Genomic DNA, 26,514 nt, shown 5'->3' on the forward strand with positions numbered 1-26,514 from the left:
TAATGTATCATTGCTACAACAGCAAGGATACAAACCATAACAAACCGTATATACCCACTCTATGTCTTCGTTGTTGTATTTATATAGTTTGTACGTACATTACACTTGAATGTTCATTTTTACCCATCTTTGTTGTCCTTGCCTTCAGCTGTATGTCTATTTTTATCTATCTTCTTTTAAATTGTTCTTGGAACTGCGTGTAGTACAAAAACCTCATACAATACATTTGAAAAGAGTATATAGCGTTACGTAAGGTGTTCTGTGGCTCTGGAGGGAAATGTCCATTTTGTCCACTGATTCGCTTAAAAATAGAATGGATACACCCCCCCAGAAATTACAGTGTGTGAAATTTGAACCAGAGTGTGTGTGTGTACACACACACACACACACACACACACACACACACACACACACACACACACACACACACACACACAAAAATAACACTAGCAAAATTAAAAACAACAGTTTAATACAGAAGATGTATTTACCCCAAAACAGAAAAAATAATAATAAAATTAATTATATTCCCCTCAAATCACAAAGCTACTGACTGGAGAGATCTGATGTCAACCATCATGGGAATGAACATGAAGTTAACAGACAGGACGTATATTACAGTAGAGGCCTGTAACACTTAAGTATTGGATCCTCATCGTGCTGCTGCTACGTTAGTGAACGAGTTCAGATCTGTACACTGCAGCTTCTGTAAAATCACAGGAAAGACTTTTTTTTTTTAAAGGCATCAGTGACAGATGCTCCACGATTTGTCATCACAATACAAAAGATTATCATTAAAACACATTTTAAACTCTGATCCTGCACGAAGATCCACTTTCACGCACTTTCCCAGAATATATTTATACAGCGTTCATTTTGTGTTTCTTGCTCTCATGTTTTGTAATGTTCAGAAACTGTACACAGATTACATTGTTGTTGAAACAAACACGGGAGGTGGATCATTGGGGAGCATTTTCTTACAGTGTTATTTCCGGATTATCTGAAATGTGTGATACAAAAAGCAAAAAGCACAGTCATCACCTTTCCCCCAAGCAACACTATACCAGAAAATACAAACAGAAGAAATACACAAAATCTGCGAACCTCTACCAGCCTGTGGTAGATTGACATGAAGATTACAAGGAACAGAAGCCGTTGTTAAACATTTTTTGGTTAGTCTCATTGCAACAATTATGTAGGAAATAAAATAAAAATAACTGAGTTTTGTTGATGATTTTTTTTTAGCAACTGCATAAAATGCAGCGTTCAGCTCAGCTTCATCAAATGTTTTGAGCTTCAGCTCACAGCCTTGTGCGTATTTTTATTTGGGATTGTTGCACTTGTTTCATTCAATATTTTCAGCAATTCAAGACATTACAATTCCTAACATCAAGTCTGATTATCTTATAGCTGGATCTACCACGTGAGAAAATGTGTGTTCATGTGTGTTATGGGATAAAGCATACATTATCCCTCATAGTTCTGAGGACCTTTTTTCCAATTTCACAACAGAAATAACAAAACTCGTGTTCATACTATTTGCACAGACGAACTCTTGCTTTCTGGCATATAGGTGCTAATGTAGAGCAGCAACACACAGAACCCAGCAGTAGAGGTGAACAAACAGAAAACATATCGTCTACTACCATAAAGTGTTCATTTATTTCTTGTCCTCGCTCACTTCCATCCACAGATCTAATAGGCACTTGAATTGCCTAAATGTGTCAGAACAATCACCATGATACATTAAACAGAAGCAGTTATGCTAATGAGGTCATTACTTAAAGCAATTAGAGCATTCATTATCAAATAGTTCTCTGTCGACATACTTTGTCTTCAAATAACACATGTGCAGCATTAATGAAGCGCTCAGAGTAATAACACTTTGAAGAAGTAGAAACACAATTTATTTAATATGCACATGTATGCAGCAAATTATCAGGAAATCTAATTAGACTGTCTACACTATGAATTTCACAGACTGTTACTGCGTCACTGTCTTCAATTATGGTTTTACATTTTTCATTAGTTTTTAGTATTATTTAGTTTTTCATTTTGGTTTTCAATTCGGTTTAATTTCAGTTAGATTCCACAGTGGCTTTTCTCAAGTCATTTTAATTTTTATTAGTTTTATTTTATTATTTTATTATAATAATATGGGGATATTTGTCAGGGACAAGATTTAAGAAGTTGAAAGTTAACACTTTGTGAATGTAATTGACTCAAACTGATGCCTCCTCGTGCTTGTTGTGCTGAAAAATTTGACCAAAGTGACAAAGACTAAAACTAAAGACATTCCCTGTATATTTTTATTTCATTGTGTTTGGTAAGTGCACAGTATGGTTACAGTTAGTTTTTTGTCTTAGGTTTTTATTTCAGTTAACTAAAATCTTGTTTCACACCTAGTTTTAGTTAACTATAATAACCTTGGTTCAGAACACACACAGACAAAGTAATGTCGAACATATAATGTATCACATTAGCAAGAACAAAAAGCTGTCGACAAACTTCTCATTTCCCCAATTGAGCTTTTAGAATGCGTCAGTTGTTTTAGATCTGTGAAAAGAAGTGGCCTCAGACAGAGAAGGAAAATGTAGAAAACAGAACACTCTTGAAAGTATCTTACTCTCTGCTTATCTGTACCTCGCTGACTCCCTTTGAGATTAGAGGTCAAGGGTATTATCCTCATCCTTGCTGGGAGGCAGGATCTGCGGTCCTGACTCAGGCACACAGGCTTGCTGATGTCATTGCCAAACTTATCAGATGACCACTTTTTTTTTTTTTTTTAACAATACAAAATAGAAAATCAACTTAGTTCTAAAAACCACCAAGTACGCAAGCACAAACATACCCACACAGACAGACACACGCACACACACACACTTGCACCCAAATAAACATCTGCTCTCATGTGATGAGAGTTAGGCTGGCAACGATTGCTGAGGTTGGATATAGGAAGGCAGTGCATGGAAAAGGCAAACTGGCATCAGGGATTGATTAGGTGGACCTGCTCTCTGGCTGGGACTCACTGTGGGTTACAGAGCCGTCTTGCCGACTGACTTGTGTGGGGGGAGACGGTGTGTAAGGGGGTGGGGCTTCATTTACGCTAACTGAGTCTCCTCCCTCAGGAATGAGGATGGTCTGCTGGGAGAGACAGGGAGTGGCAGCCTCACCGCCATGAGCACACTCGCTGTAGGGAGGGGGCTTCAGATCATCCTCTGAAAGGAAAAGGGAGAAAAACACATCAACCAGCCGATCAGCTGTCTAAATAAATATAAGCAGTAGGTCAAATCAGCTTCAACATTCAGGCTGCACAGTCACAGTCAAAATAAGATCTTGAATAACGTCTGACATTTCATTTTTATGTGACAATGATTCTGCTGTGTTGTGAAGAGGTCCATTGCATCAAAACAAACGCTCCCTGAGCTGCATCAGCAAATGGCAAGTGTGTGTTAATTCACATGACAAGCCGTGCAGAGGAAGACGGGGGAAAGACATCGATAAAAATAAATCCTACATGTGAGAGACACGGGAGGAAAATTCGGTGATAGAAAGTGACTTTTAGGATGTGGGAAAGACTTTGTTACAATCTCGGAAAACCCAGACAAAAACATTGTCAGAGAAGACTGACCCTCAGAGAAGTAGAGTCACCAAACCGTAACTGTCATCAAAAAAACTTCCTTCTTTGCAACTTTTTCTTGTTGTCCCCTTACACTGTACTCAACCAGCTTCCTTGTTTGCTGTATTCTCATAAAACGTGTTCTCTTTTCACTTGCATATAACCACCTTTGCATCTCTCTCTCTCTCTCTCTCTCTGACAAAAAACACTTGAAAGCAATATGGCTTCCTCAGACGCATCAAGAAAGGCTGCATGACCTACCGACAGTAATCCATGTACATTCATGCATTAGTGTAATTCAAACATTTCCATGATAGCACCAGGTATCTCTCATCTTGTAACTTTGATAGGAAAAAGATCATATATGGGGGCGACAAAGAGGCAGCCACATCAAGTAATACAATTAGTGCTGAAATGTCACCTCTTACACCTTCTATAACCACATCCTGCTGTCAGACTGAAGGAGCACAAATGAGGTTCCATTTGCAAAAGAGGAGATTCTGAAACCTGATACAAAGATTATAACAACTGGCATGGCTGGCTTTCACCTCCTTCAACTTACAATGACGAAAAAAAAAACACATCTGTAGTTAGTCATGTGAAAGACAAATAAGTTAGACTATGTAATGTACAGATTTAAGGACCATCCAAAATATCATGCCTCCTGCCAGGGCTATCGCTGGTGCGGAGGCGTAAAAAGTACAAAAGGGTAGCATGGGGGGGGGGGAATGTAGAATAAGGAACTCAACAAGTGGTAAAGATCCTGCAAGTCCGGTAGTTGCGGAAACATGAGCCTCTAGGAAAGAGTTAGTTTTTTACCAGTGGGAGAGATGCAGCGCAATTAAAAACAACATTTAATCAGAAGATGTATTCCAAAAAAATAATAATAAAATTAATTTTTTTCCCTCAATAAATATATAGAGCATCTGATGTCAATGGGAGGAAAATGTAGAATAAGGAAACTCAACAAGTGGTAAAGATCTGACTGCCCCACAAAGCTCCGGTTCCCGTATATTTATACAGTGCGGAGAACATGAGCCTCTCTTTTTTTAAAAAATTTAATTTAGTGGGAGAAATAGCCTCCTAGTGGAAAGAGTTAGTTTTTTTTCCTTTACCAGCATTACTTCTGGCAGCCCAGCTAAAAACAGACAACAGAAGTGAGTTACTGTAGCCTGAACTGACACTTGAGCAGCATACATCAAGGCACTGTCTGGCATCAAGGAAAACCTTGAAGCTGTTGGTTTCAGTAAGATTAAGTTACTGAGACCTTTGTCTTTTCAAAGCAAACCGAGTACTCTGTGTGTGAGCTCATTTTAAATCGGAAGACAATAGATAGACAATACTGCGATCTAGAATAGTACTAGACTGTGAACTTCTCTGTTTAGGGGTTATGCTGTCCCCATGGTGGCAACATGCTTAGGCTCAGTTACGCTGTAGGCTATGCCACACCCGATGTGCGGCTCTTAAAAAAAAAATGTAACTACATGTCGGGGCTATGGAGAGACCACAGGGGGAATGCGAGAACTGTGAGGCTGCCGAGGTGTTTTCACCTACAAGTTATTAATGCCAGTACAGATTGTCCAGAGTGATTACAGCATGACACAGGTTGAAAAAAAACAAAAACTGATCAGTTAGGTTCTCCTTTTGGGTAACGCACATCTAGCAAAGCCATCTTCTAGTCCAACTATGTAAATACGGTGACCGCACAGGAATTTTCAGTAATGAAACAAGGCAGAGACTTTGCCACTATTGCTCGTAACACAATGTGAATGAAACAATGTAAACACAGTGGGGAATATTATTTAAATCACTGAACTATTAATCAAAACCTACACTGTAGGCATCTACAACTTGTTAACTCCTTGCATCAAGCATAAATCTGGCTTTACTTTACTGGGTGCTGTGAACAGAGCAATTATGAATGAAGAAATAGGAGGGGGGGAAAAAAATAAGAATGAAGCAATCGTCCTGGTTCAGCTTTTGATCAGCTTGGTGAATGAGGAAGCAGCAGACGCATGGTGCAGTGCTGTTTTTAAGAGTGTGTGTGCGCTACCTCCAGAGACTGCCTCATATGGTGGTGGCATGTCCAAGTGGGAGAAGGATGCAGCTGGTGGCAGGGCTGTGGAGGGCTCTTCTATTGACAGGTCATCCTGGACACCATACCAACTAGGCCAGACAGAGGTTTGCTACACAGGGAAGAAAACACACAGTTAAACAAAAAATGCACATACACGTGCACACAGTGAGCAAGAAGATACAGGCCGTCATATCTATTTGCTAAAGCCAACAAAGAAATGTCAACACTGCTGCTAACACTGTTGAGATACTAACTCAGCTGGTTTCACTGCACACATCTCCAGAGAGGACACTGCTGCTGTTTATATCAATACAATTGAATTTATGCATTTGCGGCTCCAATGAGCATTTCTTTAAACTCTTTGCTTCAGGCCTAGCAAGTCTATACACACTGAAGTACAAACACCACTGAACACACAGCAAGACAAATATTTTTACTATATACTGTAGGTGTGATGGGCTGCCTCTTTTCTCTTGTGTTTTCCAAAATCGGGGTGACCAGCATGGAACATTTTCACCCCGAACCTGATGAACCATGTCAGCCCCCATGAAGTCGTTTACACAAAACGCAGGAGCAAGACGTCTGCCGGTGAATCACATAAACAGGGAGTGGTTGAGGATATTACATTGGGCTTTGGCCATTTGAATTTCTCCTAAGGGGGACCAATAAAAGGTACATCTTATCTAATCTTATGGCTGTGTTAATATATATTCTTAATAGATATATTCTATTCTCTTTAGACACAGAAAGTCTACAAGGAGAGCCACAGTCAGTTTTATCAAATGACCAGTAAGGCTCTAAATAGGTCTGAGGTTTCAGTATTTATTAAAAGTATCACAAGTGTTTGCTCTTTTATCTCCTCTACTGTGAACACTCTTTGTGTTCTTACTGATGTTTGCGAGCTAATTGCAACAGTAACAGGAAGAAGGCACACGCAGGGCCAGTGATGAGGGACTGATGCCCTTGCAGACTGATGTCTTAATTAGTTAAGAAATGCCATCCTGTTGTTGTGGGCGTGATGGAGAGTGATGAGGAAAAGTGCAGCACAGACAGACCATGCCATGTCCAAGGTTATTACAGCACAAAAAAAAAAACCTGGAATGGTCTATAAAGTTACATCATTATCATAACACATTTTTACCAAATCTAATTGGATCAAATGTTCCATGGCCGGTTATCGGTCACATCTTGGCGGCATGGAGTTTGGGAACGACTGCATTAAAAAAAAAAAAAAAAAAGACCACATCTCATTTCTGTAAGCCTGAAGAAGAAGTAGAGCAAAACAAATTAAGATTTAGCCTAATAATAAACTAACTATACAATTCTTTCACCTTTGTCCTGGGCCAGCATGTATCAAAAGTTTTTCCTCATAGCTCTTCTGGAATCACTTATCAGGTAGCCCGTGAAAAAATTGCCCAAGTTAGCGAGTAGTACTACATCAAGACTTTTTTACCCCCACTATGTTTGATTCATTTAAGCCCAGGACTCGAGTCATCTTGGCGTCTCTCCAGAAAACGCTCAGGGTGCGGGGTTATGGATGACCGTGGGGCCTCCCTGCTGCACATTCCATTAAAATCTAAACAGGGAACATTATACACCAGAGACTGCAGAGGGAACAAGAGGGAGAGGAAGAGGAGCAGGAAGAAAAACGGAAAAGAAGAAAAGAGAGGATGTAGGAGAGGAAGTAGAGCAAACAGCGGTGATGCGGAACAAGGAGAGATTAGGGACTTGAGGCATAAGAAGCAGAAGTGAAAAGAGAAACTTGTAAAAGGTGGTTACTGAACATATCATTAGCCAGTATACATGTCTGTCAAGACATGAAACATGGTAATCTCTGACTTTTTCTAGAATCAGACGCACATTTCGACTAGCACACAGGATGCTGTAAGTGGTCTGGGGAAACCCAAGGCTAAAAGCCCAGGCATTTCTCAGTTTCAAGTGCAGCATTTATTTTATTTATTTATTTTTGGGGCATTTCCTGTTACACAAATATTCCAAACACTGCTAAAAATATCATGGTCTGTGCCTCTTAACTCCCACAATGAAAGATAACCCAAAGGTTGGGGCAGTTTGTGCAGACTTCCATTTAAATGAATCATTTTTCAATAACTACTAAGAAGTGGACTATGTGGGCAAGAGACAGAAGTAAGTTTGAAAAACGTCAGAGGAACCCGTTTCATATGATTCATGAAGGATATTTTAGGAAGGTTCTGAATCATGGAGATTGTTTCCAGGTGTTTTAGAGAGGCAGTAAAGCAGAAAGACCGGGGGGGGGGCATGGTGACGGTCTAAACCTGTACCACAGAAAAGACTTCATACAAACTGATGTTAAGGAAAGGCATTACTATTCCAAACATATCAGTGAAAACCCAACTAAAACTACATTCAACTCGCACTTGAAGGGAGGACTGAAGGGGATTTTGCAGCCAATTTTAAAATATACAAAAGCATGCGTCAGCACAATCTTAGAAGTTACAAAACGAACAAAAAGACAACTATGAAGGCCATTGCCAGTGATCAAATGACTCCTTAAGGACAGTCCAGACAAACCACATAAATTAACACACAATCTCAAGCAAATTACTCACACATTAGAAGAGACTCTCTTTTTTCTCACATATAACTTATGATTTCCATGGGACAAGAGATAGTAACAGTAAGAAAAATTACAGTACAAAAATATCAGTGGCTGAAAATGTGACCTTTTGAAATATAGGGGAATAACAAGACCTTCAAAAACGGGGAATGCATTGCAGTAAATCAGTCTACTCTTGTCTTGCTGTCTTGTGTCTTTACTGATGATATTTGCACAAAAAAAATCTCACATGGATGGTTGAAATTTTACAAACGTGTTAAAAAAATGGCCCAGTCCCACACTCGCTGTTACTTTCTAACCGAAGAAATTTCAAAGCTGTAACCTGCCAGACCCCTGACGTCAACAAGGTCAAATGAACGTAACAGAAGAATGTAAGCACACAAGTGCATGCAAACCAGAAGCATGTACCTATTAATGCACATCCACACACTCATTCACTGTGTCACCGAGAGGGAAATGTAGCCTGTCTAGTCATTGTATTCAAAGTGAAAGTGACCGACTGAAAACCACAAGCACTCTTAAGAGACCAGACAACTCCTCTGCATAAATGCACGTAACTGTGACCTTATTTAACTTTTTCTTACTCCAGGCCTGCAAACTGAATAGAAACCAATCTTCACTTTACAACAAACCGCTTTCAGTGTGCTTCTGCTGGGCCAAACCAAGCTAAAGCCACGAAGAGGAACTACACACTAGAAAATGTAGTGATTTTTTTACTATACACATAATCACCGAGATTCTTGTAGGCTTATGATATTAATAAAGCTTATTTTTAACAAAATTCATACTTTGTTTAAAAAACTGCCTTTACTGCTCAAAGTTAGCTTGTATGTGTCATCTAGGTTTGGTTCAGCTGAACTCTCTGGGCTCTCGCTAACTGTGACAAATTAGGAAATACTTCGAGAGGTCTATTATGTATGTTGACACTCCTTGAGGCTATATATTGATACTCCCCCCACAGAGTCGCTAGCCTGGTTACAACACAGATACCCACACATTAACTCTCAAAAGGGCCATACATGTGCTCCTAGAGACTGTCAATGCTCCAACAGACAACTATAGTTGCTCCCTCACTCCTTTCTGTGGCATTTTTTCCAATATGCTGGGATATTGGGGTCTGTAGTAAGTTCACGTTGGTCTTTACAAAAGCAGGGTACTCCCTTAAGTGAAATGTGCTTTGGATGTACACTAAGGTGCCATATTCTTCATTCAAAATGGCAAGGCACCAAGATTACAGCTATAATGCTCACTCTTTTTATTCAATGTACCCTACTCAAGTCTCACAGCCTACATAAAGAGATTCTCTTTAATGCCAAAACCTTTGAACCTTTGTGTACCTCCGCCATAATAAGGACATATCCTGGGGGCGCAAAACCACTTCAGCGGTCGACAGCTAGATTATGAGTTTCAAATGTAGGACGAGTTGGTGTTTGCGTGGGGGTCTGCACTTACACTCTGCCTCTCACACATCTGATGAAGGTAGGCCCTTCCTCCAACAATGACTATTTGAGCATTGCGTGGGTTGCTCAGGTATGCTGCCAGCTGCCTTTGTCTTGATCGGTACCAGCACACATAGAAGAATATCTTGATGATGATAAATATGATAACAACTCTGTAAAGGAAAGAGGAAAGGGACAACATGAAGGGGGGGGGTTGGACACAAAATGTCAGCTTTACGCATCACTTGTAAACATTTTTATCAAAAAAGAAAGTTATACTCACATGTACCAGTACAGCTCCATTTTTGTAGATGTCAATCACTGTTTAGAGGCTCTCATAGCTGGGGGACACCTTGCTGATCCCTGTCCAAAACCACCACTTGCCCTGAAAACAGTAACAATTTTTAATAGTTTTTTTGATCAATACATTACTTCACTTAATCAATTATAATAACTGAACATTAACTCGCATTTATAGACCCAGAAGCTCAGAGCATCTCACCACTTAAGTTAGGGTTGAGTTAAACGCTCAAGTACTTTCTATAACTTAAACCAGATGGGAAGTTTACACGACAGCTCCTCCCGTTTACTTAACGTTAGCTACCAAACTTAGCGAAACCTAAACACAAGAACACAAGGAATCTTGAACTTACTTTGTTTTGTTAAAGGTGTGCCATTTCCCTTTTTTGTCGTTTCGGTGATGTTATGCCGAAATAAAGCTCCAGGAACCAGCTGACGCTACAGCTAGTTTTAGCTAAGCTATCGTGTAGCAGGCCACAACAACAACAGCAACTACTCTATTTACCCACGCCACGAAATAAACAACCACTGAAATTGGGCTTTTTTGAGAGCATACCGTCTTGGTATTAATATACGAGGTCACTAGCTAGGTAAGCTGCCCGTTAACCTGACACTGAGGAGACAACTAAACTAGTCTTAGAGAGTTTTAGTTAGCGTTGGATGATTTAGCTCATCCCCTTTGCGTTCAATACAGCCTTTGGTTTCACAGTGGGCGGCGTTCACGGGACTGTTGCCTTCACTGCTTCTCGTAAACCGCTCCCCCTGAACACGGACGTAATCTTTAATCGCTTAGTTTGTTTTACGTTCAAGTGCTGCTGTCACTGTCAGAAATTATATGCGGAAATGGCGCTTTGGTTACTGATTTATTAGAGTCGAGCAGAGCCCGAGCTATCTTGTATTGCTATAAAATTTAAGGGGATGAGAAAAGTCAATTTTAGGAAGGTTTATAGTTTGTGTTTTTATTTATAGCAAAAACAAAACAAAACAAAAAACAGGACCAATGTACAAATGTTTTAAAAAATAGTTCTCACATCTCAGCAGAGACAGCAGCAGCTTTGTTACAAAGAGTGACTAAAAATGACCTTTCCCGGATTATTGCTAGGGATGTTTCATTGATTACATAAATGTACATATTTCCGAGGGTCATGTAAGGTAGCATAGGTTCGTGTCACAAAAGGGGAAAAGTGGGACCATAGAATATTTTCATTAACATTTTCCTTATATTAAACATGTACCAACGTATGGAAAATATACTGAACAAGCAAAAATATTCCTATTATTTCTCATTGTTTAAGACCAGATGTTCAGTTAATGTCGTTTTAAAATCCGTCTACTTTTAAAAATCTATTGAACTATTCAAAAAACACCATTTTAAATGCTAATGAAAATGTAACTGAATGAGAAATTACACAGTCTAAAAAGGTCATATCAGGTTGTTCCCACCGCTTGACTCTTTGCCTCCATCTAGTGGTCATTGTTTTAAAATGCAAGCTGCTGTTTCAAAGACAACCAAATACAGAATAATACAGTAAACAAAGACTGCATTAAATATGTACAGTGAAAAGAAAAGTAGAGCTATCAGAATATATAGGAAGTGTATGTAACTGAGCTAATTTCTAAGCAGAAAAGACAAACTTGACAAAGTATTTTAAAGTATTTCGATTTTTTAAAGGAAAAAACTTCTGTTAAAATACACCCAATGCAATGAAGGTGAAAGGTCAATCATCATGACATCCATTCAGCCCAACACTCAGAAATAAGAGAACAACATTTTTTGTCGTATGTCTGTTCCTGTCAACATGACGAACAAACATTTTTTATTACAATTAAAAAGCATCTTTGATTGCAAGTTATTTCAAAATGGAGGTTTCCCTTTAGTCTTTTAATGAAAAACTATTTAAACCACATGTGTTTGATTTATAAAACATAACACATAAGAGTCAATGATCATTTTCTGTGAAAATGACTACAAAGCTCTTCACCAAATCCTGCCAATTACAATACTGTTGATGTTTAACATAACAGCTTTGAATAGTAAATGTACAGTACATCTTCAGCTATTTGTCCAATAACACAAACACAATGCTTTTCCATCAAAGTGACACCTCTGAGTGAGTCCACTGTCTTTCTTATCGGTTGTCTTCCACAATGATGGTCCGTCTTGGGTAGGTGTCTACGTCCACAAATATGTAACGAAACTCATATTTTCCAGTTTCAGGATCCTGTAAAGCAACGCAGCAACAAGAAGTTAACAGTGTCTCTATTTGGCAGACATTGGTAAAAAGATTTAAAATTTACTGTCTAATTATCACTTCTGTTTATCAACTTTCTGCTGTCACATGTGAAATTACTTCTGGATACTTTCCATTCTTAAATATCGGGATTGAGCTAAAACACAAACAATACTGCTTTGGTATGTCACACTTCTGAAAACACTAACCTCTTTCGACTCTGAATGTACAGTTCCTTTGCGGCCGGGCTCAGAGCCTTCGATGTAAAACTTAAGCTGCATATGCTTCAGTCCGTCCTTCAGGTACTCCATGTGACTGGAAACACACACAAACACACAAACACACATAGCATCAAAACACTGCCACCACACAGACGCTTACTCTTGTATAACGGTGCTGGTTTTTTTTACAATCTCAATAGAAAAAAAAGTAACTGGACAGAAAGGTGCAACCTATTTATGACCTTGTGTACTAATAATCAACAGCTTACTTGAGTAACAAAATCCCTACCTGACTTGCTGCCTCCTTCCTCGACGGGTAGTCTCCCCATAACACTTGATCGGCTCCCCAAATGCACCAATTACCTAGATTTTCAATAAACAAAATGTTACATTACAAGAGGAGCTGACTGACACAATGTAGTTGTGTTCTGATGGAGAAGATGTTATCTTTAGGTTACTGAACTGTTAAAAAGAGAGATACTGTGTCTTAGACCTCAGCATCCTGTGATCTCTGTCTTACCTCTGGGTCTAACCTCACTTTGTTGAAAGCCTTCCCGTAGATTTTATTTGGACTTGAGGAAGAAAACAGCTCCTGGAACACCACATATAATAGCCCACCTGAAACAAACAAACACACACACACACACACACACACACACACACACACACACACACACACACACACACACACACACACAAACACACACAAAAATCAAAATCCATTATTTGACTTGAACTGAGATAATAAATCTGTTCATTTGTGATGGAAACTCTTGAAATCTTGAGGTTGTAGTCACCCGTCACTCCAAGCCCGATGAGGACGACTATCAAGTAGGTGAAGTCTCTGCCAGCTTCTTTCACTGGAAGATATGTAGGGTGGGGGGGTTTAATCAGTCAACTGTAACAGTTTAATACTTTATCAAGTAAATGTACCAAACATTTGCTGGTTCAAGTCTCACAAATGAAAACTTGTGCTTGCTTAATTCAGTAAATAAATGTTGCCTGATTGGCTCTTGGACCAGACAGACAACTGTAAGACAATGCATTGGACTCAGATACTGTTTATACATTCACTGAGGGAATACATAAAATAAACTGACTATAGTTTTTAATTAGTCCATAAAATACTATAATAATCACTTATAAAAACTGCTGCTGCACAGGAAATCATGCCTACCCTCCTGTGCATATGGAAAACTCCACCAGGACCCACTGTTAACACTGTCACTGATTATTTTGTGTATACTGTGGAAACTATATAATAATGCAATTTAGCGTGCTTAAATGAGAGTACACTAGACAGTGCACGCCTCCAGCCTATAAGAGGGCCTTACTGACCTTTTTGTGCAGCTGAAGGCTTTGGGCTCCCACTCTGGTACCTGGAAACTGACCTGTCTCTCTCTTCGGGGCTGCTTTTATTTCTGACCGCAGAGTCCAGCCAGATACCCCGCCGCCTCTGTGCCCGAGGGAAGCAGCTCAGCACTGGGACAACAGAGGAAGGAGCCTCGCCTCCTCTGTGGAAGGTCAGTCTCGACACTGTTGACGCTGTCCTGTGTGTGTGGACGAGCAGACATTTCTGCACGGAGTACTGTGCGGCTGTCTGCTGCAGATTCCGGTGCAGAGCCCTCAATATCTGCGTATAAGCCATGGTTGCGTCCTCTGGGAGTTAGCTTAAACTCTGGTTACATGCACAGCACAGCCAGCAAGGTGAGCTGTGATCTCTAACAGCCAACAGCTAACGCTGTGAGACTGTACCTAGCAGAGGCTCTAATAATGTAAAAGTGACAGGATAAACGACTTACACTAGGCTACAGGGGTGATCTGTGGCAAAGCAATCGTGGTATTTGTATTCCGGAGGCGCACACTTTTGACGTCACAGACCGTTCCTAGGATTCATGGGAGGCTGAGTTTTTAATGTGGCACCTTTATTTAACAGCCTACACACCTTCACGGACAGGTAAACAGGGTGAGAACTACAGATAACAATAAGATATCTCTCTAAAATACTGACAGTCTGCTATTTTTTGCCATGGATTTCTATTTTTCTATATCTTCATCGTCATGGATTGTGCGTAAACTTGGACTACTGTTGATTTATGATTTATAGCTACATGAGGGTGATTCATCACTAATTCACTTTAATAAAGATGCTGCTATTCTTGCCCTCACCATTGGCTACTGGCAGTGGTCAGGGCAAGCACAATGTTATTAAGTGCAGATCAGAAAAAGAGTTCACACACTGCAGGTAAGAATACACTTATGGTATAATTAATAGTTGTTAGTAACATTGAAACGGTGAACGATATTTAAACTTAGGTTGTTTTTTTTTTGTTAAAGAAACAATCATGTTTTTCTTAAGGGAGCTGTTTGCACAATGACAACCGGATGGACATGGAAGACATTTTTATTGACTATGTTTTTTCTGATTAGGGCAGATTTAGACTCAGGGCCATAGCCAGGATTGTACACATACTGAGGTCATGGGCCACTCAAAATGAAAGTCTCTGCATTGTTTTCTAATATTTCTTTTGCCACCTGGAGGCAGTGGAAACAAGCTGTGAGTGCAACACTGACATATCCTGACATTGTTCTTTTGGTTTCCACCAATTTCTGAGGGAAATATCTGAATCTTAAGCCGCTATATGCTCCACTATGTTCACCAGCTGCTAACTTTGATTGTCTGCTGTTTGGTGTGACAGGTTGCATTAAGTGGAGAGCAATGCTAATGAACCAAAACAGTTATATTTTTTACACTTTCTGTTATATTTTCTGTTTTATTTCCCAACACAAATGTCTAAATGGTGCTTTCACAGCATTCTCCACCTCACTACGGACTCTGATGAGTCAATACTAAATCCTTTATTTCGTGATTTGTTTGCTGGCCTAAAAGTAGTCACATTTAGACTAAAAGTACACTCAATAAAGTCTAATCTTAGTCTAAAAATAATGGGATATGCATTCAAAACATCCATCCTGTGTTTACGAATTACTGACAAGTTCTCCCAAGCTGAAAAATACATATTGACCCTGACCTCAATATCCTCAATGGTACAGTAGGTACTGCACAACCCTGACCAGAATAGAATAAAATGAATGTTACTGACAAAATAAATCATCACAATAAAATCCGTAAACATAAGTTTATTGAAAACATCTGTCCAGCATTTTTCTTAATGTTTTATCAAATAAATATGCAAACGGGTTAAAAAAAACACCACAATGCAATGACAAAGAGAATGTTCAGACATCAGTGAGAGTGGGAATAAATAAAGGTTAGTTGATGGGTCAGTAGAATCATGTATATGCACCTATTTATTAAGTTTAACATCACTTTATTTCAAACTTTCTTTTTTTGTTTTGTCTTCTCAACAAGGCTATCTGTAATTGTTTGGATATAAAAACAACCTGATACTGTAAAGACATCAAAATAAGAAATATAATGTGAAATATGCAATTTCATATTTTGATGGTTACATGAAAATGATTTAAAAAACCTGATTTTGTTTTTTTTTTTTCTCCATTAACAACTTTACATTAAAGGTACTCTATTTTTCAAAAAAAACAAAGTTTCAGTCCCATATCTGCGATAATCAGTGTTCCATGGCTCGTCAATCCTAGCCAGTAATAGAGCACAGGTAGGGAAAATGCACCGCTGCGGTCCGAAGCAAAGAAGAAAAACTGCATACATCACAAACCTTTTTTTTAATTTAATTTTCTCATCACAACACTCTACGTTGGTAAAGTTGCTCAGGGCAACAGTTCACTCAAGATGTAAGGGAGAGAAACCTTAGCTCCGAATGCTGTCAGACTTGGCAAGATGCAGAGGAATGATGCATCTGTCTGATGTATCTGCAGAGAAATAAAAACACTATTACTTTAATTCTGTTCTGGGCCTTCCGTTTTCTCATCTGCTGCCTGGGCTGCTTGTGATCGAAATGGTTCAGACTTACTTAACTAGTGACTGCCTCTATCTATATACTGGCAGATGAGTGTAACTTGTGTGTGTGTGTGTTCGAGAGAGAGAGAGAGAGAGAGAAAGAGAGAGAAGAAAAGAGAGATTATGTATGAGAGCACTTTAGAAATATCTATAACAGAGGTGTTGGCACTATTGTAAAGCAGAGAGACAACACACAGACATCGGCACAATGTATGTATAGAAAAGAAACATTTTATTCAGTAAATGCAGAAATATGGGTGTGTGTATGATGTGCAAATATGGAGGAAAAAGAGAGTGGAGAGCATGGATGTAAATAATACATACATGACACCGAATACAGAAAATAATGTACACAAAGATGGCAAATACCATAACAAATTGACACAGTAAGAAGAAAATAAGTACTTGGACAATGACAGAGCGTAAGAAAAAAAGACATCCTATGCATTATGTGTGTGAATTGTATGTTTATGTCATTGTGCTCACAGCTGATCTGCTCTTCTCACTTTCCACATGATGCAGGTTGTTTTTTTTTCTCTACAAAACCAGCCTGCCAGCAGTGAGTGTTGTTTGAGGTTGATCCTGTCCCTTCTGCAGTATATATGGGGTTAATCTCATCAGGACAAACACAAAAAGTCAATTAACTTGTCTGTCAGATACCTGTGATTACCTGGGATTATTTGAACCGTCTAGGACTCGTTTTATTGTCCTGTTTCGGTGGTTTGGGTCTGGTCTCCCTCTCAAGCAAATCAGCCACAACAAATAAACCAACATCTAAAAACATATGATTGTAAGACATGGATAGCTGACAGTCTGATGACACATTAGGAACTACGGACCAAAAGCCAATAAAACAAAGAAAAAAGGTGAAGCTTTATTGTTATTTATTTTACAAAGCATCAGTAAAATCAGCCCTGAAATATAATTGGAATAACTGTAAAAACTGTCATCGTTTCAATTTGCCCTAGTAAAAAATCTGTTTTAATACAAAGATATTAAGCTCCTACAGTAGAATAGAGTTAAAGACAAACAGACTTGAAGTAAATATGTTTGCCAAAAAAAAACCCTCTTAAAATAAAAAGCCTGTGAAAAAGTTAGTCAATATATTTAAAAGGGAGTTTGTGTTAAAAAGAAACTGGTGAAATTCATCTGTGTAATTCTCTTAACCTAATGATTTAGCTAAGCAACAACATGCAATGCAATTAATTATAGTGAAGATGCTTTTTTTTTTTTTTTTTTTTTTTTACCACTTCTTATGTCCATATGACTTATGTATTAGTAGATGGGGGCTTTTTATAGTTTAATGTTAGTATGTTAATGCTTTAATGGATATAAAAGAAGCATGCACAAGCCATTCAACTCGGCCTTGATTTATTATCCAAATTAAACTGCTTCTGGTTATTCCAGCATTAGATTTAATTAGGTTAGTAATTAATTGAGTTTAGTTCCAATTTTCAGTAATAAAAAAAAATCTTCCTAGTTTTGTCAAACTGCAAGCTTTTATAATTTGCTATTGAAATAATATGGCTACTAATTTGAAAAATACATGCTCAAAACTTAATTTAAAGATGTTTGATCACATTTTCAATGAGGAATCTATGACAGTGGAAGATATGTTTCTGACTAACATCCCAAATTTAAAGTTTAATAATGAATAATCATGTTTTCATGTTTCATTCTAAAGGTCCATTTCTTTCCAGCTAGACAAAAAAAATCTGGATTGACTACAATACGCACAGTGCTGACTGATTTCCAAAACTTCAAAATCGCTCCACAGCATTGCAGCTAAAGTATTTTCATCTAGTCCTTAGTGTTCATCTTTGCACATGATTTCACATTACACATATTCAGTATCCTTTCGTCAAAGTGTCCCTTCATCATCAGCATCAGCATCATGCTGGTGTAAATCTCCGCTCCGCCTTTTCATATGTCAGTGAGGCCCGTTCGTACTGATCCAGGATTGCACTATTCTCAAGAAGTCTACATGATGGAGACAATGCAACATAATGTAGAACATAAGCAGACACACACACACACACACAACAGGACAGCACATTTTTCACACTAAAAGACAAAACAATGGGTAGCACTTTATGTGACTGCTCCAGTATATGCAAACCTAACGCTGCAAGCACGAACTTCTAGAGCTCTGCATTGAATTTCTCTTAAATGTAACTTTTTAATGAGCAAGTTCAGTTATTAACACCTCAAATTCATTCATCTAACTTTTTATTTTACTGGGATTTTGTTTGTGCCTATTGCAACCTCATGAAAGCACAGTCGTGGAGCATACACATGAACTATTACACACAGGCATAAAGGCTATGCTTCACAATTAACCAAACACAAAATCAATTACAAGTGACATAAATCATGCAAAACTACGGACGAATTCTGTATGAGTGTGTGATCAGTAAACATTTGTAAATTACAAAGAGATGAATAAGATATTTAAATGATCTAAATGTGCTTTCTTTAGTGTGTGCAAAAAACCCCACTGATGTCATTTAATGAAAATGCGGGGTTGTGTCTGCTTTCAAATTTGTGCTTTTATGTGGACTTAACAAGTGTCTTTAGATGACCGATATAAATTATGTGCTGTAGGCAAGAGAAAAGTGCAGAGGTTAGACATATTATTTGATAACAGCTTCAAATAAAGATGATTGAAAAAGTCCATGCTAATGAATATCCACTGAGGGACACAATGTATGACCTTGGGAGGACATACAGTCAACTTGAGCATCACAAAGACTTCAAACAAACTCACTAGGAGGGCAAGATGGCCGCAAGCAAGAAAACCATCTTGGTGAAAAATGAACAAATAAAAAACATAAAAAAATTAAATATAAACCTGCGCAAAAATCACAGAAAAGGAAAAAATAACAGTATATACTGACTGGGCAAATGATGACTACAGAACAACATATAAAGACGTTGATTGTTGGATAAGGGTGCTTACCTTGAGATTGTCTCTTAGACCCTAGTTGTGTTGTACTCTGATTCATGTTTGCTCAAAGAGCCAATGAGGCAGAACCTGAAATGTCATGGCTCTTTCATTTAATATCAAACTCGTTTTGCATAGTGAGGTCAGAATGCATGATATGCTACATAACAGCAAAAAACTTCGTTAGTGCTTCGCTAGTCTCTGGGAGCCTTGCATGCAGACTTGTAGAAAATTAACAAACAGTCAAGAACACTCTGGTAGGCGCACATAGAAAGTGCATGCAGAAGAAGGTTGTACGTTCAAAGTATTTTCTCCAAAAATGTACTCTGATACCTTCACATAGTGTTTTTGTAAACAGATAGCATCAAGCAGTCAGGGTGCAAGTACACAATGAAATACTTATTTTTTTTTTTTCTTATAGAAAATCTTGATCATGCCAAAATGTTTAGCTATATAGAATATAAGTCATATATTTTCACAGTTAGGAATAGAAATGCATATTTTATAATAATTTGCATTCAGCGTCAATAAAGTTAGTCATCTCTATGAGGCACAGATTAAAGCCCTTGTGTTAACAGTCAAAAGTGGACTGATTACAGAATTAATATCTTCTAAAAGGAGGTCTGTATTTTCTTAAAGAGTTCTGACAAACCTCAAAGAACAGTTTAGAGTTTAAAGACGTAAGCTATGAATCACTTGAGGGAAAACTAGACAGGGGGCGCTTGACATGTTGAAGGATGAGCATGCAAAGAGGGGGCAAATTTGTCATAATCATAATTTAGCCCAAATTCAAAACATTTTTAATGAAAGAAAGGGGAGAAAGAACAAGGATCAATGCAAAAAAAAAAAAAAAGCTTATCATAATCCTAAAAAAATAATGAGAGGAAGAGGAAGAACAAAGCTAAAATAAGAGGAAAACAAAAATAATGGTAAGTATCCTACACACATTCCAAACATCCCCATAGTTAACTCTAGGATTGTTGTTCTTTCCTCATCAGAAATCTATGGATACTGACCGCTGTACTGCCTTTTCGTGGCGTGAAAGCCGGTGGCTGGTGGTGGGAACTTCTTCCAGGTCGTCGTCCAGGTCACATCCATTGTCCGCTGCCTCTTGCGAGTAGCTGTGCTTCATGACCAAGATGCTCCTTCGGTTTCCAGTGGCCGGCAGCAATGGCCGCACTGACATGGGTGGCTGTGGAAGGTCTGTGAGCAGAGTGGCGGCCGTGGCGTCTCGAGCACTCAAATTGCCACGGCTTCCTCGTCCACTCAGGGACAATTGGGATATGTGGGCAGAGCCTGGGTTGGAGGAGGAGCCACAGTGGTGATCGTGGACACAACGCGAGGAGGCACGACGAAGGGCATGGTAGTTCTCAAAGTCTTCTGCCAGGTCGACCAAGTCTGCTGAGGCCGCTGCGGCTGTGGTGGCGCTCCGTAAAGTACACAGCTCGTAGTGAGGCGGCTCAAAGACCTCTTGGAACATGGTGGGGTCAAAGTCCTCACGCCGCAGGATGTACTTCTTACGTGGCTGCTTGATCTGGACGATGACAGAAACGATGAGGAGGATGAGGACGATGCAACAGGTGACACCGATTATGGTCCCGTTTGTGTTGTTCAGGTTGTCCAGGATGTTGGCTTTCCTCTTCTCTGAGTTTATAGAGACAGCACAATAGAAAGGGAACATTTATGAGAATATTATATATATCTAAATGGCGCTGTGAGATGTCTTACAAAACATGTGTGAACGCAACTATCACAATGAGAAAACACAACTATGATTATAAACTCTATTCCCGCTTAATTGACCCATTTGCTAAACCCCTCATGCACACAGTGACACAGAGCTTAGCAACCATAACTAGGTCTCTAAGGATACAGAGATACTCTGTAAGAGTTTGGATGGTGGTTTCTTTTTTTAGCCTTTCCACAATACAACAGCAAAAGTTTAAGATTTGGACTACGCAGTGTGTTAGTTAACTCATGAGTCACAGGCAGCCATCATAGACTATGAAGCTTTCTTTCTGACAGAAACTGTCAGAATGGTAACGATTAAGTGTCATGCCGAAGAGAACATCTGTCTTTTCTAAAGAAATCCAGGAGGCTACTCCTTCGTAAAGTACCCGGCAACAAAACTGCTGTGTTCATGGGGTCCATGGTGTTGAAAGGTGTTATGTGCTGAAATATTCCTAATGAAAACCCCTATGGTGTGTGCGTAAGCACTAACATGTGTGTGCATGAACCTGCAATACCCTTTTAAGGGCCCCGGTTTGGAGGAAAATATGGTCAACTCAAGTGGTGAGGATGCTGACTTTTTGCAGGGCTTTAGCCTCAGTATTTTAGCACAATATTTTGTATGTAGTGATCAAGTTTTCTCTTTTCAGGGTTCTTGTTTTAAGATGAGCCGGTTTGAAACATTAAAAAAATAAGCTGGAGACTACATTTTTAACCAAATTATAAAACAATCAACTGTCACTGAACAGAAATTAAACTCTGTTTGAATTCAAGGATCCCTTATTTCAAATATTACTTCAAGTTTCAAGACATAATCTGCCACTGCTTTCATTGTAAACTGCACATGTGCATAATGGCATAGCAACAGTAACTAAAGGGAGTGGGGTTAGCTAATGATCAAAACAATTTCCTTAGCAACGGCTGAAAGAAGGATATACAGTAGCTCACATGTAAAGAAATCTTCTAACAAATGGACCTCACGATTAAGCCATGACTTTGATTAGCTATCAAAAAGATGGTCCAAGACCAAGAAGGTCATATTGGGTCACCAGGGAAACCATAAAGAGTGGCACAGACTAACCATGTTTGTAGAAGGGCAATCTGTGGGGATATATGTGACTTTTAAATGCTGGATGAACATGTAGCACGTTGAGCTTCAATGACAGTAAATGGTTACATTCAGAAGTGTAAAGGAGAAGGGAATAAAACCTGACATTTTATCACTAATGAGGACAAATGTGGACTCTGCCGTGGCCCTATGCATTACTAGAGCGGAGAGAAGGCGGAAGATGGAGTAACAGGCTGAGAAACATGGCCTCTTCTTGCACAGTTTCAGACTGTAGGGTGGAAAGGTATCTTAGTCTGAGTGAGGAATAGGCCATGCAGGATTTACTTAATTGATTCCATTTGTCATTGGCTTCAGAGCTTTAGAGAGTTACAGTTCTGTACATACAGAATACAGACATCTCTGTGTGGATCGAACGTAAAGGAAGAGAGGGTCAATGTGTGGCTGGAAGTCTACATCATAACTGCAAGCCAAGCACAACAGCTTAATGATCATCAAAAACACATGGTATTTATTGACGTTGGAGTTATAATGCTCGGGGGCTCAGGGGAGCTACAGTATAAATCTCATTTTTGTATTTGGAAAACAGCGATGGGTCATGAAAGGTTAAGGAACAGAAGGGTATTTAATTGGCAATATAATGCAGAGAAAATGTTGCTTTTCCCCAGAGTCTTCACTCATCTCAGCTAATTTATGGGATGGCATCATATAAGAAGATGCTGCAATAAGGGAATGTCAGTTAGACGTGTAGATAAAGTACAGAGCTGCCAGGAGCAAGACACTGGGGATCAATGTATAGACCCAGTGGCTTTAAAAGTCTGACTGGAGTGAGGGATCAGGCTACAGAGGAAATGAAGAAATTGACAGTATCACAAAGTCAGGGGATACACAGGACCTCACAATGAAAACAAAGACAGTGGAGCAAGACATATTGTCCAGAATGGACCAACCTAACACTGGCTCTAGATAGGGTCTTTTGTGTTTTTTGCAAGTTTCGCTGCCACTGTAGTTTCTCCAATGGACTCGGAACAGGAGGGTGAGGCGAAGGCATTGTAATTAGCTACTACACTGCTAGATCCTGCACACTTGTCCTTTAAGTATTTCTCTCTAACATGATGTGACTGAATCATCAACATTCAAAGAAGTACTAGTAGTAGTTTAAATTTTAACACTCAAAAATCAACTCACAGTGACAGAACTGTCTTTAGATTCTGATACAAATGACTAAATAGTGTGTGTAGGGTCCCATCACTCGCATTAAAGAGCGGAAAAAATGTATTTTAAGTGTCTATTCTTAATTGTAATATTGATAAAAATGGTTCAAAAAAGGATTAACAATAAAACCAATTAAGATTTATTTTCTTATTATTAACAGTAGCAGAAGTGACAAATACTGCAGCCATCCAGTTCAAACCTACTGTGTCTCTCTGCTGCTCTCCATGGTGCTAAAACATTCAAACGTAGTCTCTCTAAGGTCTCTCTTCATGGAGCTCAAATGACTGAGCTGAAATGTAACATCTCACCTTTGCATTGGTTCTCATCCCAGGGGTAGACACAGTTCTGCATGCCGTTGCACACCAGCGTGTTGTTTATGCACATGTTACTGTGACAGAAGAAGGCATCTGCATCACATGGAGCTGGAAAGGGATTAGAGAAAATGAACACAATAGTTATCACATTGAGAGCTTTTATATTAAAAGTAAAGAGATTACCAAAATCTAGTGTAGTAGTGTTTTTTTTACTGAACTTAAACATTATCCAGTTGCAATCTAATCAGAAGCCGTTTAGAAAGAGTTAAACTACTTTTTAGTGAATTTCCCGTCATTAACAGCAGCAAATGTGTAGGCACAAATCAGTATTTGAAGTACAGCGGAAGAGAAGTTCCAGTGTGCCAGGTTTTGAGGAAATAAATTTGGACGGGCATTACTCAAATTTAGACCTGTCTCTCTCCCCCTCCACCCCCCACCCCACAAACCCATCTGTTCTTCATGAATTTTCATCCTCATCCTCTTCTTCAAACATTTGCAGAGACGACTTGTGGATATAAATGAATTTCTCGCAATGTGTGTGTGTGCTGCATGTGTGCAGTGTCTGGAAAGACAGCCATGACATTTCACAATCACAAACACATACTTCCAATTTATGCAAGATGTTGTTTATTTGTACTGGGTGCACAGCCCTTGTCAACACAAATCTGAACCAGACCATAAATAAGAGCATGTCCTGAAACACATAATCATCATCATGACACCTGCCCTCCCAGTGTGCCCTGTTTGAGACATGTCTTCACCTTTCTTTCAGGGAGAGGTAGAGCCACCCATCAGCAAGACAGGGTCGTAAAACCAATGTGATAATGTTACAGGCTCCTTCAATATATATATATATATATATATATATATATATATGACGATGGAGCTGTGTAATTTAAAGCCAAGGTGCCCTTGCTCTCAACAACCAATCATACTAATGCATACGCCAGCTGATTGGCCAATTCATTGCTTCCTACTGTCAATCACAGTGCCATGACAAGCTAACCACAGGCTAAATAGTTTGTCCTATTTAATCTGCTGTGTTAGTGTCACTGCCACCTGGTAGGGACTTTATTATAGGATTTATAGTTATAGTAGTTATGTCTTTATTACCCCTAACTGTATTACAGTAGGTCATTGGAGACAATGGTAACATATGGCAATATTGGATTTAGAGGATTTTCACATAAATGTGACTTGATGTATTTCATTAACCAAAAACAAATTTTCCCATCTGGTTATATTTATCTAGGGAGTTTCTTAACTTAATTTCCAGAACATCTACTGTATCAAGATATATGTCAATATAATATATAATATAATACACTCTGAGACAATTTTAACCATATTGTCCGATATAGTGGAGTAAAAGTTACAATATTTATGATAAAGAACTAAAAAGTAGCATACAATAGAAATACTCCAGTAGGGGTGCCCAGATAGCTCACCTGGTAGAACCGGCGCCCCATGTACCAAGGCTGAGTCCTTGCTGCAGCAGACCAGGGTTCAAATCCAACCTGTGGCCCTTTGCTGCGTGTCATCCCCCCCATATATATATAAAAAGAAATACTCAAGTAGAATTATATTGTAGAATAGTACTTCAGAAGTACTAACTATTATTATATATACTATCCGTTATGCACAAGTATTCTGAGACCAGTTTTAGTTGCTGAATATCCAAAAAGTTGTTTGCCACTGACATGTGAATATAATGGATAGCTCTATTTAGGGGCTGTCTCTCTCTCTCTCTGTATGTCTTTCATTCTCTCCCTTCTCACACACAACACTGGCACTGGGTACTAAAGCAGCTTGCCAGTGGTATAGCAGAGCTGGGGACTATTTGACAGTGTTACCACAGTGATGTATGGCTGTTTTCATCCCAGCACTCATCCCAAGTGAATAATAACACACCAAATTAGAGTGACTTATCTCTATCTGTCTCTGTATCCCATCCTGTCTGGGCCTTGGCCAGCATTTCCTGAGTCATATTGGCTCTCTGTGTGTGTTCTTCTCATTTTCTCCCCCTACCTCTGTTTCTCATCTTTTTTCTTTCGTACAGTACATGCCAAAAGCTGTAACCTTTTTTTTTATTTTAACAACCAGCAGAGGGAGCCCACTCCTTCTCCTTGCTGCTACTGAGTCCTCCTGTCTCCTCCACACAGCACAGGGTGAGACCAGACATTATAAAGAGTGAGATCCACACTAATCTCCTGCAAAATTAATTTCAAGACATTTTGTAATAAAAGTGCCCTTTTGCCCACACAGAAACGTTCCCAGGCACTGCTGGAAGCATAAATTAACTCCTAAATGAGTGGCTGATGAAAATAGTCTGGGTGTCTCTGCAGAATGGGAGCTCCAAGAGCAAAAAGGCTTCTGCAGTGAAGCGCTAGAAGCAACACATGGTTTGAATTGAATTTTTTAAATCAAATAAGCATTATTGATTTGTGTTTTGAGTGTTTTTGTTCTAGAGGAGCAGAGTTCTATTGCTAGGAGATGAGGATGATAATAACAATAATGATCTTTGATGAGAAGTTATATAATCTCTCTCTAATTTGGAATATTACTGTCAGTAACTGGTTACATTTCTGGATACCGATTTTTATTTTCAATCCATAATGTTACTTTTTGACACTATGTACACTTTTATTTTCCTGCAATCATTGTCTCAATTAATTAACAATTAATATAGCAGATAATAAATACTATAACTCTCTCTATGTGGGAGTCAGTCAGTCATATATATCCATCTTGCCTGCAGCTAGTTAAAAAGATCCTCTTCAGATTTCCTACTACGACTACTTTTAAATCCTAGCTTAAGAACCACCTT

The 26,514-nt window shown here is 38.9% G+C and overlaps 3 protein-coding genes across 6 annotated transcripts in view; all 3 read right to left on the reverse strand.

Moving 5' to 3' along the window:
* Positions 1-455: 455 nt before the first annotated feature.
* Positions 456-10,787, reverse strand: si:dkey-118j18.2 (uncharacterized). 2 transcript variants are annotated; one of them, XR_007886039.1, is made up of 6 exons: positions 10,385-10,787; positions 10,015-10,116; positions 9,745-9,904; positions 5,673-5,805; positions 1,554-3,218; positions 456-1,523 (listed from the first exon to the last, which is right to left on the reverse strand). XR_007886039.1 is itself a non-coding variant. In XM_051410365.1 (5 exons), the coding sequence occupies exons 2-5, from the start codon at positions 10,032-10,034 to the stop codon at positions 2,998-3,000; spliced, it is 534 nt and encodes a 177-aa protein (XP_051266325.1). In that variant the 5' UTR covers positions 10,035-10,116; positions 10,385-10,787; the 3' UTR covers positions 456-2,997. The 2 variants fall into 2 exon arrangements, 1 of the variants encoding a protein (XP_051266325.1); XM_051410365.1 differs by having other exon boundaries at positions 456-3,218.
* Positions 10,788-11,881: 1,094 nt separating this feature from the next.
* Positions 11,882-14,360, reverse strand: timm21 (translocase of inner mitochondrial membrane 21). Its single transcript, XM_051410363.1, has 6 exons — positions 13,822-14,360; positions 13,281-13,343; positions 13,004-13,101; positions 12,773-12,846; positions 12,472-12,577; positions 11,882-12,253 (listed from the first exon to the last, which is right to left on the reverse strand). Exons 1-6 carry the CDS (start codon positions 14,129-14,131, stop codon positions 12,161-12,163), a joined length of 744 nt encoding a protein of 247 aa, XP_051266323.1. The 5' UTR covers positions 14,132-14,360; the 3' UTR covers positions 11,882-12,160.
* Positions 14,361-15,609: 1,249 nt separating this feature from the next.
* neto1l (neuropilin (NRP) and tolloid (TLL)-like 1, like) overlaps positions 15,610-26,514 on the reverse strand; it is a 66,477-nt gene continuing 55,572 nt past the window's right edge. Inside the window, exons 9-12 of one of the 3 annotated variants that reach the window (XM_051410339.1) lie at positions 23,682-23,795; positions 20,381-21,008; positions 19,380-19,454; positions 15,610-16,332 (exon numbers count right to left, since the gene is read on the reverse strand). In XM_051410339.1, coding sequence (XP_051266299.1) covers positions 19,394-19,454; positions 20,381-21,008; positions 23,682-23,795 — 803 coding nt within the window. In that variant the 3' untranslated portion in view covers positions 15,610-16,332; positions 19,380-19,393. Of the gene's footprint in view, positions 18,401-19,379; positions 19,455-20,380; positions 21,009-23,681; positions 23,796-26,514 lie in introns of all 3 variants that reach the window. The other 2 variants (XM_051410340.1, XM_051410338.1) reach the window with 2 other exon arrangements.

The sequence above is a fragment of the Dicentrarchus labrax genome, unplaced genomic scaffold (assembly GCF_905237075.1).
Source record: "Dicentrarchus labrax unplaced genomic scaffold, dlabrax2021, whole genome shotgun sequence".
Taxonomy (NCBI): Eukaryota; Metazoa; Chordata; class Actinopteri; family Moronidae; genus Dicentrarchus; species Dicentrarchus labrax.